Source organism: Nerophis lumbriciformis, linkage group LG28 (assembly GCF_033978685.3).
Source record: "Nerophis lumbriciformis linkage group LG28, RoL_Nlum_v2.1, whole genome shotgun sequence".
Lineage (NCBI taxonomy): Eukaryota > Metazoa > Chordata > Actinopteri > Syngnathiformes > Syngnathidae > Nerophis > Nerophis lumbriciformis.
This window is the reverse complement of record NC_084575.2, coordinates 22,433,917-22,453,066: the sequence shown is the minus strand read 5'-3', so window position 1 is coordinate 22,453,066 and position 19,150 is coordinate 22,433,917. Positions and strand designations below refer to the sequence as shown.

The following is a 19,150-nucleotide window of genomic DNA, read 5'->3' as shown; positions in this document are numbered from 1 at the left end:
CAAATTTTCTCCCGAAAATCTCCCGAAATTCAATGTTGTTGTAATATATTGAGTTGGAGGCAATAACCAGGCGAGGGGATGAAGTACGTCTCTTTACTGTAGACTTCAGAACAGACTCACACACTTGACGTCAGGTGCGCAACACCACGTAAATCGTTGGCCAACCAAAAAGTAACCCCAGTACGCTATAGCCAACATTCACCAGGAGATGGCAACAGACAAACATAGATCACTCCATTACATTCCTCCCTTTCAGTGAATTCTAGCTATATATATATATATATATATATATATATCCATCCATCCATTTTCTACCGCTTATTCCCTTTGGGGTCGCGGGGGGCGCTGGAGCCTATCTCAGCTACAATCGGGCGGAAGGCGGGGTACACCCTGAACAAGTCGCCACCTCATCGCTATATATATATATATATATATATATATATATGAAATACTTGACTTGGTGAATTCTAGCTGTAAATATACTCCTCCCCTTTTAGCCACGCCCCCGCCCCCCACCCCCCACCTCCCGAAATCGGAGGTCTCAAGGTTGGCAAGTATGCATTATCTTGACATAATGATATGCGCTCTGCATTACATTTCTTGAAACCAGCAAACTTAAACTAAAAACTAGTTAATTTTTCTTAATGGAAAGGCAACAAGGCAACCGCTTGTTACTCTCGGGGTCTACTAGCCGCTCAGGCAAATCATATTGTCTAAAAATGCATTTTTCCATCGATAACATGACATCATCGCGCCAAGTGTGTGCTCTTTCAGTCCATTAGTGCGCATATATACAGCCCGGCCCCTGGCCAAAATTCTTTTTATTGTAATTTTGAGGAGTTTATCTGAATGTGCATGAACTATTTCTGTTCAAAATAGTTTGAAATGTCACATGTTAAATGTTTAAATACTAACTGTCAGTTTACTGTACTACTATATGAGTACGTATTTTCTATTGTTTCATTGAAAATAAAACAGCAAAGTCCATTTGGCTGTCATCTGTTTTAATTATGAGACACATTCGTGTCAAAATCATGATTTTTTTTTCATGCTTGAAGTAAGAAATTAGTACTTTAAAAAAGTAGTTTTATACTTGTGAGTGTTGATGACACAGCTTTGCAACAGTTGATAGTCTAGTTTCAAGCATGTTTTACTCAATATAGGTCATAAAATCTCAGAAACAAGCTGTAATATCTTACTGAGATCATTTAGGACCAAAACACTTAAAACAAGTAAAACACTAACATAAAATCTGCTTAGTGAGAAGAATTATCTTAGACAGAAAATAAGCAAATATCACCCTTATATGAGATATTTAATCTTACTTAGATTTCAGTTTTTGCAGTGTGGGTGGCACTGGGAGCAGGTGGGTAAAGTGTCTTGGCCAAGGACACAACTTGAGTATTTGTGTGAAGAAGAAACTACTTTTATTTTATTGCGTTGAGTTTCATTCTGGTTGCAACATTTATTTAGGTCATTGTTATATTTCTATATAATCTATTGATTGCTGCTTGCAAAAATGTATCAATACGGCTCATTAGAAAAACTTTTTCCAGCGGGCACGGTCACCGATCAAACGGAGTCTGGCTGTCACATGACTGCACTCAAACCACACACTGTACAAATATTCAATGTTTACCTACAAATTAGGGAAAAAACATTCATATCATGCATTCATCCCCCATGTCCCTAGAGGGACATAGGGGAAATTTTATTTTTTATCATTTTTATTTTTTTATTATTATTTTTTAGACATGCATCTCGTGCGCACGAGAAACTTTTTATAAAGTTATAAAAAAATGTTTTTTTAATTATAATTTTTTTATTTTTTTTATTTTTCAAGACATGTATCTCGTGCGCACAAGAAAGTTTCTCGTGCGCATGAGATACATGTCTAAAAAAAAAAATACAAAAAAAAAATATATATATATTTTTTTTATTCATATCATGCATTCATACGGAGCTAACTAGCCACTAGCCAAAAAATTAACAGCAAGATTGATTTATAAAAAATTATTTTAAAGATTGAAAGTTGCTATCAATCCCACGTGGATGCTCGGCATTGTCAATTGGGATCGGCGCCTATGGACTGACTTTTACCGTATTTTTCAGGCTATAAGTCGCAGTTTTTTTCATAGTTTGGCCGGGGTGCGACTTATACTCAGGAGCGACTTATGTGTGAAATTATTAACACATTACCGTAAAATATCAAATAATATTATTTAGCTCATTCACGTAAGAGACTAGACGTATAAGATTTCATGGGATTTAGCGATTAGTGACAGATTGTTTGGTAAATGTATAGCATATGTTATAGTTATTTGAATGACTCTTACCATAATATTAACATACCAGGCACGTTCTCAGTTGGTTATTTATGCCTCATATAACGTACACTTATTCAGCCTGTTGTTCACTATTCTTTATTTATTTTAAATTGCCTTTCAAATGTCTATTCTTGGTGTTGGCTTTTATCAAATAAATTTCCCCCAAAAATGCGACTTATATATGTTTTTTCCCTTCTTTATTATGCATTTTCGGCCGGTGCGACTTATACTCCGGAGCGACTTATACTCCGAAAAATACGGTAGATGCTTTTACAATATCGAGACAAACGATGTAACTCCTACCTGTGACAAGTTTTTTGGATTCAATTTTGTTAAGTCTTCCAATGGACTCGACTTTTGACTGCTCAACAAAAGAACCTGGGGTGTAGAAAAACAGCGGGGGGTCACACCTGAGGACGTGTGGACCGGGTCAGCGTGTCCAGTATCCGTTCCACGATCACATCGTGCCAAATGAGCGCCAGGCCTCCGTGATATTGCACAAGACTGGGGATCACCCATCTGTACAGCGCATAGAGAAGGGCCACTCCACCGGTGCAGTAACCAAGGATCCACCACATCCTGCAACCAATAAAGAGGAAGACTAAAACTCGGTTCGGTCTGGGTAGTTCTACTATACTGGGCTGCATTATGGCAAACGTATGACAACATATCAGCATTGAGGTAAATGAAAGCTCTCATATCTCCCCTCACCCTAGCTTTTCTTCCTTTGTGAAAGGCTAATGAGATGGGTGGTTACCATGCAGTGATGCTGTTCCCGCTTTCATTATCTTTCTGCCTGAGCACACAGAGGGAGAGACACCCGGCGTGATGGATATCTTTTAATATCAACTGCAATAAGGCACACAGCACAACAATATCTCACCACAATACATCAACCTGCACATTTGAACATGGTTGAGATTGGGAGTAAAAAACCCGAAATAAAGCAAACCGTTTGCAAAAAAGATCATTTTGTGTGAAGCGAGTGCAGCTTTGTCGTACTACAATAAGGCTATGAAAGACCAGCCTTGGTTGAGCTAATTCCTTGTGATTTGTGGTTTGAGTTGCATGGCAACTGACTGGGGGTTAGGAGCAGTGTGTCACTAAGGGCAGATTGCTGGGACTTTAACCTTTACTATAGCACAATAGTGCATCGCTGTACTTGCAGGCACAGAAAATTGATTACAAAAAAAAAAAAAAACATTAGAAATGATGGAATAGCGTTGAAGCTTGTAAAACAAAAATGTGCATTGAGCCATGCGAGCAATGCAACTCACTTGGATTCTAAGGTCAATGACAAAACCCAGGAAATTAATAATATGTGACTTCAATTTTCATTGCACTGTTTTCCTTAACCCCAAAAGTACAATAGCAAAGTCACAAAGAATGCTCAGCCTGGTTTGAACATGTTGAATGAATTAGTCCCAGTCATGATCCTCATTGCGCAACAAAGGCAAACCTGTTGAGCACGAAAAACTGTAGTCTAGCCTATTAAGACAGCAGAAAACCATACTTACATACAGTATGAGGGTTGTCAGAAGTCCGTGTGTTCTCCCACGCTGGAAGCAAAAGTGTCCAAACTGCGATGTGGACAACATGTGTTTGCTTCTGCATCTAACTCCTCCCTCCGCTCCCTTCCGCCCTCTTTCTGAGCCCCCTTAATGTGATCATGCAAGGAATGTACCAAAGTCCAAATCTCAGGATTTTATGGAGCACACACTAGCACATATATATTGTCCTCTCAAAAATATTGTATTTATTTGTAATTATTATTAATTTTTTTTCAAATGTTTATTTTTGTATTGCTGGTCGGAAAATTGCAGTCAAACTATAAGGCACTATAAAAAGAAAAAAACACATACAGGTATTTCATTTGGTCATTGTACCTTAACTTAAAGTGAAGAAAGCAGCACCAGACTAAATAAAAGATCACCTCCGAGCCCTACGAGTATTGAATGCCAAATGTAACAATTAAATCACACTTGGAGCTGATATATTCTGAATATTTAGCTCACTTTTCTCATATTTAGCTAATTTTCTTCACATTTAAGATATACATTAAACGGTGAATCTAAATGGTAAATCTGAATTTAAATTTTAAATATAAATCTAATGTTAACTATAAATATTAAATAAGTCTAATTTTCATGTTAAATCTGAATGTAAATGTTACATCCAAATGTACATGTTGAATCTAAATCTAAATGTTAAATCTAATGTTATATCTAAATGTAAAAGTCAAATCTAAATGTTGAATGTAAAACTAAGTATAAAATATAAGTATTAAATCTAAATAACCATATATTTTAAATCTAAATGTTAGATCTATAATTAAATATTACATCTAAATGTAAAAGTCAAATCTAAATGTTGAATGTAAAACTAAGTATAAAATATAAGTATCAAATCTAAATGTTAGATCTATAATTACAAAGTACATCTAAATATTAAATCTAACGTTAATAAGTATAGACATATAGTGTATATGTATATAGACATATATATTATACAAACTGATATCCACTACGTAATAATGTATAATCTAAATCTAAATGTTGAATACAATCTAAAATTAAACATTACATCTAAATGTTAAACACAAATCTAAATGTTAAATCTGAAATTACATATTACATCTCAATTTTAAATGTAAATATTAAATTTAGTGTTAAATATAAATGTTGAATCTAAATATAAATGTATAATCTAAATGTAAAATCCATCCATCCATCCATTTTCTACCGCTTATTCCCTTTGGGGTTGCGGGGGGCGCTGGAGCCTATCTCAGCTACAATCGGGCGGAAGGCAGGGTACACCCTGGACAAGTCGCCACCTCATCGCAGGGCCTAAATGTAAAATGTAAAATGTTGAGTATAAATATAAACGTTAGTGACGATGACTGCCGTGCTTAACATTTATATTTGTATTTACAATATAGGTATAACATATATTCAATACTTATGTTAAACATTTAGATTTGGGGCCGCATGGTAGAGCAGTGGTTAGTGCTCGTGCCTCTCAATATGCAGAGGACAAATTTCACCACACCTAGAGTGTGTGAGACAATCATTGGTACTTTAACTTAATAAGAAGCTCCTGGGTTAGATTCCCGGGCTGGAGGTTTTTCTGTGTGGAGTTTGCATGTTCTTTCCGTGACTGTGTGGGTTCCTCCCACCTCCAAAGACATGCACCTGGAAATAGGTGACCCCAAAAAAGACAAGCGGTAGAATTTTAGATTGAACATAAACAGTATATTTAGATTTAACATTTATATTTGTATTTAACATTTAGATTTAACATGTAAATCCACCATTTGATTCTACCTCAAATGTGAAAGAAAAGAGCTAAATGTGAGAAAAGTGAGATATATATATTCATAATACATATGAGCTAGAAAAGTGTGGTTGAATGTTTACATTTGGCACCCCGTGGTGTTGGGCAGGTACAGTTCTTAAGATGTGATCCATGGGTGTTTCAGACATTGAGCTGCTGTGGCTCGCTTTTCCGGCTGAAGCTGCAACATGGTTAGGAGGAACGAGCTGAACTGCGTTGCTTCATCCTTGGGCCACTCGTATTTATCCAAAAGAATTTCCAACAAGCTCCACGGCTTCAGCTTGGAGATGTGCCTCAGTTGTCCTGGATGGAATTGAGGAGATTATTTTAATGTCAGAGTTTGAATGTCGTTAAGTTCGGTTGCGATCAGAAGTTTACATCATTCGGATGTAACGATAACAATACAACTTACATATATATATTTGTGATGAAGGACTATACAATTGACAAACAATACTATTGATTGATTGATTGATACCATACATCTTCATTGATTAAAAAAAACTGAATGGTGTGGCAGACCACATTGAATGATATGCTGGGCCATTTAAATGATGTAACAGACCACTTTAATTTTGGTGGCAGGCCACATTGAATGCTATGGCGGACCACTTTAAATGACCATAAATGTTGTGACAGACCACAATGATTTATATGGCGGACCACATTAAATGATGTGGCAGACCACACTATATGACATGGCGGGCCACATTTGGCCCCCAGGCCTTTAGTTTGACACATGTGCTCTAGCTATTGAATATATTCAATTTATAATGAATAATTCCTACTTTGCAAAGGATTACTCGAACAGGATCAAGTCGGCATAACAGAGCCAGTATAGTTGCATAATTCAGCCTTAAGTGTCTGCAGTCGTACCTAATGTTCTGGCCAGATAGTGAGGTTACCTTTTTGGTTGAAGAATATTTTGGACTTCTTCCCTGAGAGAGTAAACTGTGATGGGAGGGCTCCAAGTAGTTCAATAATGTGAGCAATGTGATCTAAAATGGCATAACGACATAATATTATATCTTCTATGTTGTTTAGTTGAATGTAAAATATTAACCTTCTTCACGGGAGAATGTGGCCCCTGGCTGAGGGTCAAAAAGATAGTCCCCTGTTGCCAGCTCAAAAGCCTACAGAACACAAAGAGGGACACAACAAACCTAAGATTGTTTTTTTATGCATTGCATTTCACTATTTTTTTTAAAAGTCACTGCTGGTCTCACCATGCAGGCAGTACTCCAGATGTCAGCCGGGGTGCCGTAATCAGCGCCAATCAGGACCTCCACGGAGCGGTACTGACATGTTTGGATGTCCTCAGTGAAGTGTTTGTGCTGCACCATCCCAGGGATCGCATATGAAACACACAAAATGTTTGTTTTAGTCAAAAATTGTCATGAGCTCTCATTCCAGTTATCAAATTTGCTCAGTGGCCTTGTGGTTAGAGTGTCCGCTCTGAGATCGGTAGGTCGTGAGTTCAAACCCCGGCCGAGTCATACCAAAGAATATAAAATGGGACCCATTACCTCCCTGCTTGGCACTTAGCATCAAGGGTTGGAATTGGGGGTTGAATCACGGAAATGATTCCCGAGCGCGGCCACCGCTGCTGCTCACTGCTCCCCTCACCTCCCAGGGAGTGGAACAAGGAATGGGTCTAATGCAGAAAATTACCCATTACCTCCCTGCTTGGCACTTAGCATCAAGGGTTGGAATTGGGGGTTAAATCACGGAAATGATTCCCGAGCGCGGCCACCGCTGCTGCTCACTACTCCCCTCACCTCCCAGGGAGTGGAACAAGGAATGGGTCATTATGCAGAGAATAATTTCACCACACCCCGTGTGTGTGTGTGTGACTATCAGTGGTACTTTAACTTTAGTCTCTTATAGGTTTATTTCCTGCCTCCATTCATCCATCCATAGCACTCTAATTTTGTGTTGGTTTGCTTCCATTTACCACCACTTCCTTAATCTGAGTGCTGGCTCCCTCACCTGGCCCTGATTGGCTATTGAGGATGTTTATATGCCACCCCTGTCCTCTGGACTGGAAGTTGTTCCACTCATATCCTATATTTAATTTAACCGAAAGTTGCTCTATGTCATATCTTGTCATCATTTTTGTAATCCCAAAGATATACGCCATATATAATGATCCAGCCCAGTCATTTTTGCTTTGTACCTCCACGTTCTGCATAGCTTTCCCTACGCTTCCTGTGCCTGGTTGATTTTTTTGTGCATGTCCCTACTGCACTACTTTTGTGTTTTACCCAACAAACAGGTTTTTACCTGCACTTCACCTGCCGTCTCTGCATCCTGGGGTCTAGACCAACTAAGACAGTAACACAAATAGTATGAAAAAAATTGGTTATGTAACTCACCACCCAGCAAGCATTGCCCAGGTCTGCAATCTTAACGAGCAGCTTCTCAGCGTTGCGTGGCAACAGGAAGTCAAAAGGCACATCACAGTCACTGCTGCCTAAAATACATGAAAGAACGTCACTCAATCAACTGCACTCTTTTTTTTTAGTCTGGACTTTGAACTTTTGGTCTGGTCTCATTAGTTTCACCTATTCTGTCCAATTTTCCATTGGCTCTAGCCCTTTTCCGTGTCCATCAATCATCTAACTTGCCCAGGGGTTTCCAACCCGTCACTCAGATTAAAATCTTAGAAGAGTCCTGTTACCTAAATATTTTATTTTAAGTTGTTTTTATTTTATTTTTTAAATATTGAATCACTGTAATGTGTTTCAATGCCATATAGGCTATATTTTAGTTTTGGGTAATTCTATGCTAACAACTACCCCCTGTTACTTTCAGTCCTGTTACTAAAATTAGTTGGATGAGATTGTCCAACACACATTTTGAGTACTCTATTTTTCGGGTTATAAGGCACATTTAAAATCATTGAATTTTCTCAAAAATCAACTGTGCTCTTTACAACCCGGTGCGCCTATTGTATGGATTAATTCTGGTTGTGCTTACCAACCTCGAAACAATTGTATTTGGTGCATGGTGTAATGATAAGTGTGACCAGTAGATGGCAGTCACAGAAGAGATATGTGTGAACTGCAGGTTGACTGACGCCTGTTCGGTAAATGACCAAAACGTTGATGTTTAATTGAGAATATAGAACATTACAAACGGCGCTCAAAAATCTGTCAAAATGTTTTAGTGCGACTTTGGTAAGCTATGAAGGTGCACCGTTTGATCGATTGTCGGCGCTTTATGGCTACCGTTGTCAGATTTACTGTTCTTTAACATAAATGTATTTTTATGGTATGTGTATAAGGACCCCTAAATTGCAAATTTTAGGAGACATATTCTAGCGTTTGGTTTCGTAAAATTATGCAAATCCGACGTTTCTTACCTATTGGTACTTGCTGTTGTGTATTTGGGATCTGCATAAGTACCAAAAATATGCATGCCTTCATCCTCCCATGTTGTCATTTCTAATAGAAAGTAGCATACAGTTCTAGCTTGTATCTGTCAGTAGACTCGCCATGGAAGCGCTAAAAACTACAACAAAGATGACCGGGAGAAGACGCTGTCGAAGTGGAGCCACGTAAATACGACCGCCCACAAAACGGCGCATCCTGTAAAGACGGTCAGAAAGCGGCTTGAAGATGGTCTGTAAAACATAATCTATGCAATATTTTGACCAAAGAACCACCATTACATGTTATGGAGACCAGTGTTTTTCAACCTTTTCTGAGCCAAGGCACATTTTTTTAATTGAAAAAATTCTGGAGGCACACCACCAGCAGAAAGCATAAAAAAATGAAACTCAGCAGCCGATACTGGCAATAAAAAGTTGTTCTCGCAATTGTTGGATATGATTTCAAACCATAACCAAGCATGCATCAATATAGCTCTTGTCTCAAAGTAGGTGTACTGTCATGACCTGTCACATCACGCCGTAACTTATTTTGAGTTTTTTGGTGTTTTCCTGTGTGTAGTGTTTTAGTTCTTGTCTTGCGCTCCTATTTTGGTGGCTTTTCCTCTTTTGTTGGTATTTTCCTGTAGCAGTTTTTATGTCTTCCCTGAATGCTATTCCCCGCACCTGCTTTGTTTTCGCAATCAAGAATATTTAAGTTGTTGCTATCCTTCTTCGTGGGGACATTGTTGATTGTCATGTCATGTACAGATGTACTTTGTGGACGCCGTCTGCTCCACACGCTGTAAGTCTTTGCTGTCGTCCAGCATTCTGTTTTTGTTTACTTTGCAGCCAGTTCAGTTTTAGTTTCGTTTTGCTCCAATGTCTTTTCTTAGCGGCACTTGCCTTTTGTTTATTTTTGGTTTAAGTGTTAGATACCTTTTTACCTGCAGACTGCCTCCCGCATATTGTGATCGCGACAAACCATGTTCCCGACATCTACAAAGCAATAGCTACCTGCTGCCACCTACTGATATGGAAGAGTATTACACGGTTACGCTGCCGAGCTCTAGACAGCATAGACACTCAACGGCACGTTTGCTGATTATAATTACTGGTTTGCAAAAAATATTTTTAACCCAATTAGGTGAAATGACATAATCTCCCACGGCACAGCAGACTGTATCTCACGGCGCAGTGGTTGAAAAACACCAGTGTAGACTACAAGGAAGTGTTTAATATGTAGGAAAAAAAATCATGATATCACTCTTACAATGCGCTCTATAATCCGGTGTACATTTTGTATAAAAATAGAATAGAATAGATATGGTCCAGTGGCGTGTCTAGGGGGTGGTCAATCAGAGGCGGAACGATTTGAAGCAGTGTTTTTCAAACTGTGGTATGCGTACCATTTGGGCTCCATATGGTAGTATGCCAAAAAAAAAATTGCTCGATTCAGGAGTCACCAAACTCTACAGCCTGCAGATTGTCCCAAGATTCATTTTAGATATTGAAATTCTGCATGCCGCCAAGTGAGTGCGGGCCACAGTGATTATTGTTGACTATATACAGTACAAGAGTTAATAATGCACAGACTTATTGTATAGGTACTAATTTGGACAACCTTTCCAACTCAGGGCCTAATTAATCAAAGTCCAACAGAGAACGTTGAAATACTGTATGTGATATAAAATCACACAGCTTGCCCACTGAACTTTGTGGACATTATAAAAAAGGTTTAATAGTACCATACACAATTTAAAAATACACCCATTTAACCCATTTACAGTAGGCCTGATGGGTAATATCTATGCAAAACACTCTCCACACTTTGACATGTTTGACGCATTTTAGTTGCTTGAGGGACATCGATTGAAAATGGATGGATGGCTAGATATTTCTGATGGGATTACAAAATTTTAAGGAGGTCGTCAGTGAAGAAAACAACGTAGGAATAGTTCACGTACTGTTAATATTCAATGTTTTATCGTTTATACTTCATATTGTAGTGGCGGGCAATCTTATCCGGCGCCCACATATTGGCGGGGAATCTTAATCGTTGTGCACATATCCGGGTAGCGGGCATTCTTTTTTGATTGATGATGAGCAGCGAGGTTGCAGACGTCCGTGGTCCTTCACTAAACGTCAGTCATTTTAGTTACAATATTATTATTTTTTACACAAAAGCAGTCGCTTTTTAAATGTTATTTCAGTCCCACAATATTTTGTTATTCCAGAGTGATTCCAGTTCTACTGGTAATACAGGTAATTTATTTGTTGTGCAAATACTCACACTGTGTAATATTTTAAATGATTCTGTTGCCAGCAATGCAAAGAGAGGGTTTGAATGAGGACCTAATCTGTTTAAATTTAAATAAAGGTTTATCAATGTCACAATTTTACTTTATTAAGGAGGAAATTTGACATACTGTATTTGTATTTTGTGTCAACTGTTGCAAGTTGTCTGACGTACTGTACAGGGCGGCAATTGTCTTACGAAAAGATTCACTCCAAACTACTAACGTAGCTACAGCTGCTCCTGGGGTAGACTGACTGTTGTATGGGTGCCACCCCTTGAAAAAATAGTCTGGACACGCCACTGACCTGCTCATCGGCAGTGCGCCTTACAATTCGGTACGCCCTATGGTCCGAAAGATACAGGAGTTCAATATGTGCATTATAAATTTAGACTAGAAAAAATACTTTTGACAGGCAAATGTCTTTGATTTGGTTGATGGGCTCTTAAATCTATTTATAGACTGACACCAACCTGGAGGAGAAGGGGTTATGTCTGTAGCCGGGTGCAGAAATACATCTTTGGTGATGTCTGGCAAGGAAAAGGTGAGGTTTCTGCGACTGAGCAGAGACGAGTCCGGCCTGTCAGACAGCAGCAAGGTCCGCCGCCTTAGTTTGAGGTCAGAACACAGAAGCGATGATTGACAGGTGGCGCTGCGTGTGCTCAAGGGTGTCGTCACATCAGAAAGAACAGCAGCGCAAGAAGTTTCTTTTTGACTGTGGTCGCTCTCTTGTCCTCGCTGCTGCGGCTTCTTCTCCTTCCTCATTAACCGTTTCAGCTGCGATCTTGAAGTCTTACTGGACTGCAAAAAAAAAGCACAAATAAAGTGAATAACTACCTTCTAACCCAGGGGCAGCGTTCTGAAAAACGACTTTTAAAAAGTAATTAATTGTAGTTACTTTACCAAAAAAGTAATTGAATCACTAACGGGATGACTTTATTATTTTATTACTAGGGAAAATAATTAATACGATACTTTATAAAAAAAACTTGAAATATTGGGCATGTGCAGTTAAAGGCCTACTGAAACCCACTACTACCGACCACGCAGACTGATAGTTTATATATCAATGATGAAATCTTAACATTGCAACACATGCCAATACGGCCGGGTTAGCTTACTAAAGTGCAATTTTAAATTTCGCGCAAAATATCCTGCTGAAAACATCTCGGTATGATGACGTCAGCGTGTGACGTCACGGATTGTAGAGGACATTTTGGGACAGCATGGTGGCCAGCTATTAAGTCGTCTGTTTTCATCGCAAAATTCCACAGTATTCTGGACATCTGTGTTGGTGAATCTTTTGCAATTTGTTCAATGAACAATGGAGACAGCAAAGAAGAAAGCTGTAGGTGGGAAGCGGTGTATTGCAGCCGACTGCAGCAACACAAACACAGCCGGTGTTTCATTGTTTACATTCCCGGAAGATGACAATCAAGCTTTACCATTGGCCTGTGGAGAACTGGGACAACAGAGACTCTTACCAGGAGGACTTTGAGTTGGATATGCAGACGCGATACCGTGAGTACGCATGCAGCTGCGGCTTCCAAACATTTGATCGCTTGCCCGTACGTGCGTGCCGCTATGTGCATGTCACGTACGTAACTTTGGGGACTTTGGGGAAATATATGTGCTGTATGAACTTTGGGGAGGTGAACGGTACTTTGGGCTGTGGGATTGAGTGTGTTGTGCAGGTGTTTGAGTTGTATTGGCGGGTTATATGGACGGGAGGGGGGAGGTGTTTGTTATGCGGGATTAATTTGTGGCATATTAAATATAAGCATGGTTGTGTTGTGGCTAATAGAGTATATATATGTCTTGTGTTTATTTACTGTTTTAGTCATTCCCAGCTGAATATCAGGTCCCATCCACCTCTCACAGCATCTTACCTATCTGAATCGCTCCCACTGGCCTCTAGTCCTTCACTCTCACTTTCTTCATCCACAAATCTTTCATCCTCGCTCAAATTAATAGGGAAATCGTCGCTTTCTCGGTCCGAATCGCTCTCGCTGCTGGTGGCCATGATTGTAAACAATGTGCAGATGTGAGGAGCTCCACACCCTGTGACGTCACGCTAATCGTCTGCTACTTCCGGTACAGGCAAGGCTTTTTTATCAGCGACCAAAAGTTGCGAACTTTATCGTCAATGTTCTCTACTAAATCCTTTCAGCAGAAATATGGCAATATCGCGAAATGATCAAATAAGCCTAAAAATATTGCAATTTTTGCCACAATTTTTTCAAAACGCATTTTAGGCCACAAGAACCACAAAAAAACACAGAATCCATCACAGAACAATTTCCCTTGTGCTTCAATAAAGTTTGTCTAAGCCTAAGTCTATTACACACCAGTGTTACAGTACCATGATTTAAACTGTGCTACCTTATAATGAAGTTTCGTTACGGTATGCTTGAAATGTAGTCACTTAGACAAAATAATGAATCAAAAATGCCTTACCCAATTCCCAATGGTGTGGAAAACCCCCGTCAGCTTCCCCATCAAGGTGGACAATCTCTAAATAGGTTTTGGAGATAATGAAGTCATGACACTGGCAGGAGTATAAAACATCATACAGATATTTTTTTTGTAAGAATCAACCAATAAACATACCTTTTTTTGTTTGGCGCTGGAGTTCACTGGAGTAAAATGCAAAAGAACAAAGAAAATATAAAACTCAGTTATGCAGTAAAGCTCGACTATGGAATAATAAATCATGTTTGGGGCACATTTGGTGTTACCCATGAATCAGAAACACAAATATATTTCAACAACCTACTTTACCGCTGTAGGTCATTCCAGAATTGGAGGACATTTTATATGTTCAAAATACTAAAGCATGCAGTTGAGTAATTTGTACTTGTTGTATGACCAAATCTAAATAAACTGGAAGAAATGGTTGATTTTTTTTTTTTCCTGAATGTAAAACACTTCCTTGTGGTCCACATAACATGTAATGGTGGTTCTTTGGTCAAAATGTTGCATAGATGATGTTTTACAGATCATCTTCAAGCCGCTTTCTGACAGTCGCTTCAGGATGCGCCGTTTTGTGGGCGGTCTTATTTACGTGGCTCACCTTCGGCAGCGTCTTTTCTCCGTCATCTTTGTTGTAGCGGTGTAGCGTGCAAGGACGGGAGTGGAAGAAGTGTCAAAAGATGGAGCTAACTGTATTAATGACATTCAGACTTTACTTCAATCAATAACGGAGCAGCATCTCCTCATCCGTGGCTCACTAGTGCAATAACAACGCCGGAAATGTGTCCCGTGAAAAAACGTCCGACCGGAACTCTAATAACTAAAGTTCCTTAGGTGAATAATGTAAACTCACTACACCGGTATGTTTTAGCGCTTTCATGGCGAGTTTACTGACAGATATAAGTCAGAACTTTACACTACTTTATATTAGAAATGACAACAGCGGAGGATGAATGTCCAATAACAAGAAGATAGTGAAAAATAAGAAACTTATTGACTACGATGTCGGCACCGACTACAAAGGCGGACCCGCGCACATTTTCAGGACTTATGCAGATCCCGAATACAGATCAGCAGGTACCAGAGGGTAAGAAAAGTGCTTTTGCATAATATTGCGAAACAAAACGCCAGATAATATGTCTTACCTTATACACACACCATGATAATACTCGTATGTTGAAGCATAGTACAATCCATCAAGTGGTGCGACTTCATAGCTTAACAAAGTCGTACTAAAACATTTTGATAGATTTTTGAGCGCCGTGTTTAATGTTCTATATTTTCAATGGAACATATACAATTTTGAGTCATGAGAGATACATGTATCTCTCATCTGTGACTGCCATCTACTGGTCACAGTTATCATTTCACCATGCACCAAATAAAATAGCTTCGAGGTCGGTAAGCACAACCAAAATTATTCCGTACATTAGGCGCACCGGGTTATAAGGCGCAGAGTCGAGTTTTGAGAAAATTAAAGGATTTTAATTGTGCCTTATAGTCTGAAAAATACGGTAATTTTATTTTTTTAAACAAATTGTTTGACAGCACTACATTACATTTGTGTCTATGTTTTCTGTATGTTTGAGAATATATATATACAAACTTAAACATCTAAATCATCTTTTGCATAACAGCCGACTCTGGTTGACGCGAGTCCTCGCCTTGTTAAGTCACTCACAGCAACTTTGCACAGAACACCAAGTACTTACATACACGTTGATACTATATAATATAAAGTACTAATGTGGCTCACCGTTCAACCCAGTGGAGTCTGGCATTTGCCACAGTTTGGTGTTGGCCGCCATTTTCTGAACGTACACTTTGTCCACCTGCAGGAGGATGTTCTCTGGCTTGATGTCGGTGTGGATGATTTTACATTTGGTGTGCAAGTAATCCAAACCCTGCAGGACCTGCAATACACAAGGCAAACAAACTCTTTTGAAATAGAATTATTTGGTCAGTTTCAAATGTTTATTCTGTTTTGGGTCCAGGGTGAGTCTGACTTTGGGCAAGTGGTAATGTCACACCATGGACAGATCATAAGGCACAAATAGAGACAAACCCATTTAATAGAGATGTCTGATAATATCGGACTGCCGATATTATCGGCCGATAAATGCTTTAAAATTTAATATCGGAAATTATCGGTATCGGTTTCAAAAAGTAAAATTTATGACTTTTTAAAACGCCGCTGTGTACACGGACGTAGGGAGAAGTACAGAGCGCCAATAAACCTTAAAGGCACTGCCTTTGCGTGCCGACCCAATCACATAATATCTACAAGCTTTTCACACACACAAGTGAATGCAAGGCATACTTGGTCAACAGCCATACAGGTCACCCGAGGGTGGCCGTATAAACAACTTTAACACTGTTACAAATATGCGCCACACTGTGAACCCACACAATGACAAACACATTTCGGGAGAACATCCGCACCATAACACAACATAAACACAACAGAACAAATACCCAGAACCCCTTGCAGCACTAACTCGTCCGGGATGCTACAATATACACCCCCAGCTACCCCTTACCCCCCCCCCAACTAAACCCCGCCCCCCAACCTCGCCCACCTCAACCTCCTCATGCTCTCTCAGGGAGACCATGTCCCAAATTCCCAGTTGCTGTTTTGAGGCATGTTACAAAAAATAATGCACTTTGTGACTTCAATAATAAATATGGCAGTGCCATGTTGGCATTTTTTCCATAACTTGAATTGATTTATTTTGGAAAACCTTGTTACATTGTTTAATGCATCCTGCGGGGCATCACAACAAAATTAGGCATAATAATGTGTTAATTCCACGACTGTATATATCGGTATCGGTTGACAATATCGGAATATCGGCAAAAAAGCCATTGTCGGACATCTCTACCATTTAACCTTGTGGACAATTAAGAGCTGAAAATTACATAACATAAAGGTGTTTGCAACCCACAAAAGCACAGGGAGAATATGATGACACAGTGAGAGTTGACCACATGCACCATTATGTTGCCCCAGAAATCCATCATGCATCTTGAAGATACTGGCTGTGTTTCAATTTGCACATGTCCATACTTACACTTAGTATTTTGAGTGTATCAAATGAATAGTACAGCAAAATGCACTGTCGTCAGTACCCTGATACCTAAATATCTAAATGGGGAGTGTGCAGTGACCATCCTTACTTATCGCCATTTTGGCGACGTCGTGGAAGGGGAAGAACTAAGTCGAGGAACCACAGACTTATATTTACTAGGCATCGTAATTAAGTATCAGTGGGGAAACTACTCAAATACTCAGTAACTAGTGAGTAACTTGTAATTTATTTTAGTAATCGAGTAATCTGTAGATTAGTTCGTTACATTAATCGAGAAATCAGAGAAAACACCCTACACAACCTCAATGTGTTACGGAAAATAGTTGAAATAATAAAAAAGGAATAGTCATCCAAATAAGTATTCAGTGAAAAGAAATACTCAAGTAACGAGTAACTGCTGAGTAACTTTTAGTTTGAATTAGTAACCGATTCATCTATTGACTAGTTTGTACGATTAATCGAGTAATCAGATAAAACACACTATAGCCTCAATGCGTATTTTAGGAAAAATGTCGTGATCTGGCAGCTCTGCGGCCGCCTATTTTCCTGTTGCAGTGCCTGGTTTCTGGGTCACGAGGCAAAGCCGCCGGCACGCACACCTGAATCTTATTTCCTCCTGACTACTTAAGCTCTCCAGTCTCTTCACTCGGCGCCATTAAATTCCTGATGGTTCACCCTTCCAGTCGTGTACATTTCCTCTACTTTGGCTCCACTCACGCTTCTTGTTCCCTGTGGTTCAGTCCCGGCGTTGCCGTGTATTAACTGTTACGTCTCTACACCTTCTGTGTGCATCCTGGGTTATTTTTCCTCACCCCCTTTTGAGTGCGCTTTTTGTTATTATTTGTATAAAAATGTTTGCTCTGCGTTGGGGTCCTACTCTGGCTAAGCCGATCGTAACAAAAAATTGTTTAAGTAAACAACATTTTTCTGCCTGCCATAACCTTCATTCTTTTCAAAAATCATCAACATTGGAATTGTACTTTTAACATGTTTCAACATTATAAGAAAAAAAATTTTTTTAAACTGTTCTCAGCTACTCGGATCACTGCAGTCATTGACATACACTAGGCGAGGGCTTCTTAAACTCTTTGACTTTGGGATCCAACTTTGCCTTTACGGAGTGGTCCGTAGTGAAAAAGTATTAACACTGAATTAGTCATCTTACTCTTGATTTTAATGGTATTCAAAAATTATATCTAAACTACTTATAGTTCACAACTTTGTCAAATGACATGAAACCATGTGTTATTCACAAAGATTATTCATTAGACACAAAAATCTTAGGCTTAGCTCAGGCTGATTAAAAAAATAAATACCAACAAAATATACTGCATAAGAAGGGACTCATCATAAATAACCGACGAAAATGTAATTAAAATACAATTATGTTGTGCTAAAATAAAGTAATATAATAATGAATATATTTCTAAGATAAACAGTTAATAAAACAAAAGTGTAAATAAAAAATACAGCTTCACCACTTTTGTCATAATATTTGCACCTAAGAAACTTCTCTATGACTTTAACTCCAAACTTTTTCTGTTTGTTTGATATTGTCATTACAGCTAAAAGTGTATTACAACTGACTACCGCTGCGGCCCATACGGTCCACAGCTGAGAAATTTTTTGGCAACCATGTAGGGGACACCCGTGGCCCAAAAATAGGCCTCAGCCCTAGAAACACTGCACTAGACACCTCATCGATGATCGAAAAACACGTCAAGCTGTCCGCCATCTTGCGGCAATCATTTGTCAGGATTTCAGCAGCAATACCATATCACTGTTGACAACCTTTATTTAACCAGATAAGAAACCCAATCAGATCCGGATGACTTTCACAAGGGTGACATGGCCAAAAGGTCAACAGCACATGTCACAGAGCAGTTTCAGATAAGTAACACGTTAAGACATATATTTCAAATTGCATAAAAAGAACTGTAAAACAATTACACAATTAATATTTACACCTTTTAAAAACACTAGCACTGTGCAAACGGCTCACGCTGTCTGTCCCTGAGGATAGTACGGAAGGCTCCAAATGGAAGTAGTTCAGAGAGTTTTGTTTGTTTTGTATTCCATGCCAGAGGGGCAGGAGTGCTAAAAGCTCTTTTGCCAAAATCAGTCCGTACACGAGGAACAGTTAAAGCATACAAATTGTTAGAACGTAATGCGTAAGAGCTGTTTTTTCTTTGTAACAAGGTACACAAGTATGGAGGCATTAAACCTAAAAGAGCCTTACAAATGATAGTCAGCCATTGTGTG

General features: G+C 39.0%; 2 protein-coding genes across 5 annotated transcripts in view; both read right to left on the bottom strand.

The window, feature by feature from the left end:
* The window catches only part of comtb (catechol-O-methyltransferase b), a 6,166-nt gene extending 2,213 nt beyond the window's left edge, over positions 1-3,953 (bottom strand). Inside the window, exons 1-3 of one of the 3 annotated variants that reach the window (XM_061923466.2) lie at positions 3,845-3,908; positions 3,039-3,123; positions 2,738-2,906 (exon numbers count right to left, since the gene is read on the bottom strand). In XM_061923466.2, the coding sequence (XP_061779450.2) occupies positions 2,738-2,905 (168 nt within the window). In that variant the 5' untranslated portion in view covers position 2,906; positions 3,039-3,123; positions 3,845-3,908. Of the gene's footprint in view, positions 1-2,737; positions 2,907-3,038; positions 3,124-3,844 lie in introns of all 3 variants that reach the window. The other 2 variants (XM_061923465.2, XM_061923468.2) reach the window with 2 other exon arrangements.
* Positions 3,954-4,852: 899 nt separating this feature from the next.
* Positions 4,853-19,150, bottom strand: part of LOC133570988 (SRSF protein kinase 3-like) — a 28,256-nt gene continuing 13,958 nt past the window's right edge. Inside the window, exons 8-17 of one of the 2 annotated variants that reach the window (XM_072916596.1) lie at positions 15,556-15,712; positions 13,938-13,963; positions 13,785-13,841; positions 11,801-12,128; positions 8,036-8,133; positions 6,887-6,994; positions 6,724-6,793; positions 6,566-6,658; positions 5,744-5,963; positions 4,853-5,518 (exon numbers count right to left, since the gene is read on the bottom strand). In XM_072916596.1, the coding sequence (XP_072772697.1) occupies positions 5,779-5,963; positions 6,566-6,658; positions 6,724-6,793; positions 6,887-6,994; positions 8,036-8,133; positions 11,801-12,128; positions 13,785-13,841; positions 13,938-13,963; positions 15,556-15,712 (1,122 nt within the window). In that variant the 3' untranslated portion in view covers positions 4,853-5,518; positions 5,744-5,778. Of the gene's footprint in view, positions 5,964-6,565; positions 6,659-6,723; positions 6,794-6,886; positions 6,995-8,035; positions 8,134-11,800; positions 12,129-13,784; positions 13,842-13,937; positions 13,964-15,555; positions 15,713-19,150 lie in introns of both variants that reach the window. The other variant, XM_061923898.2, reaches the window with a different exon arrangement.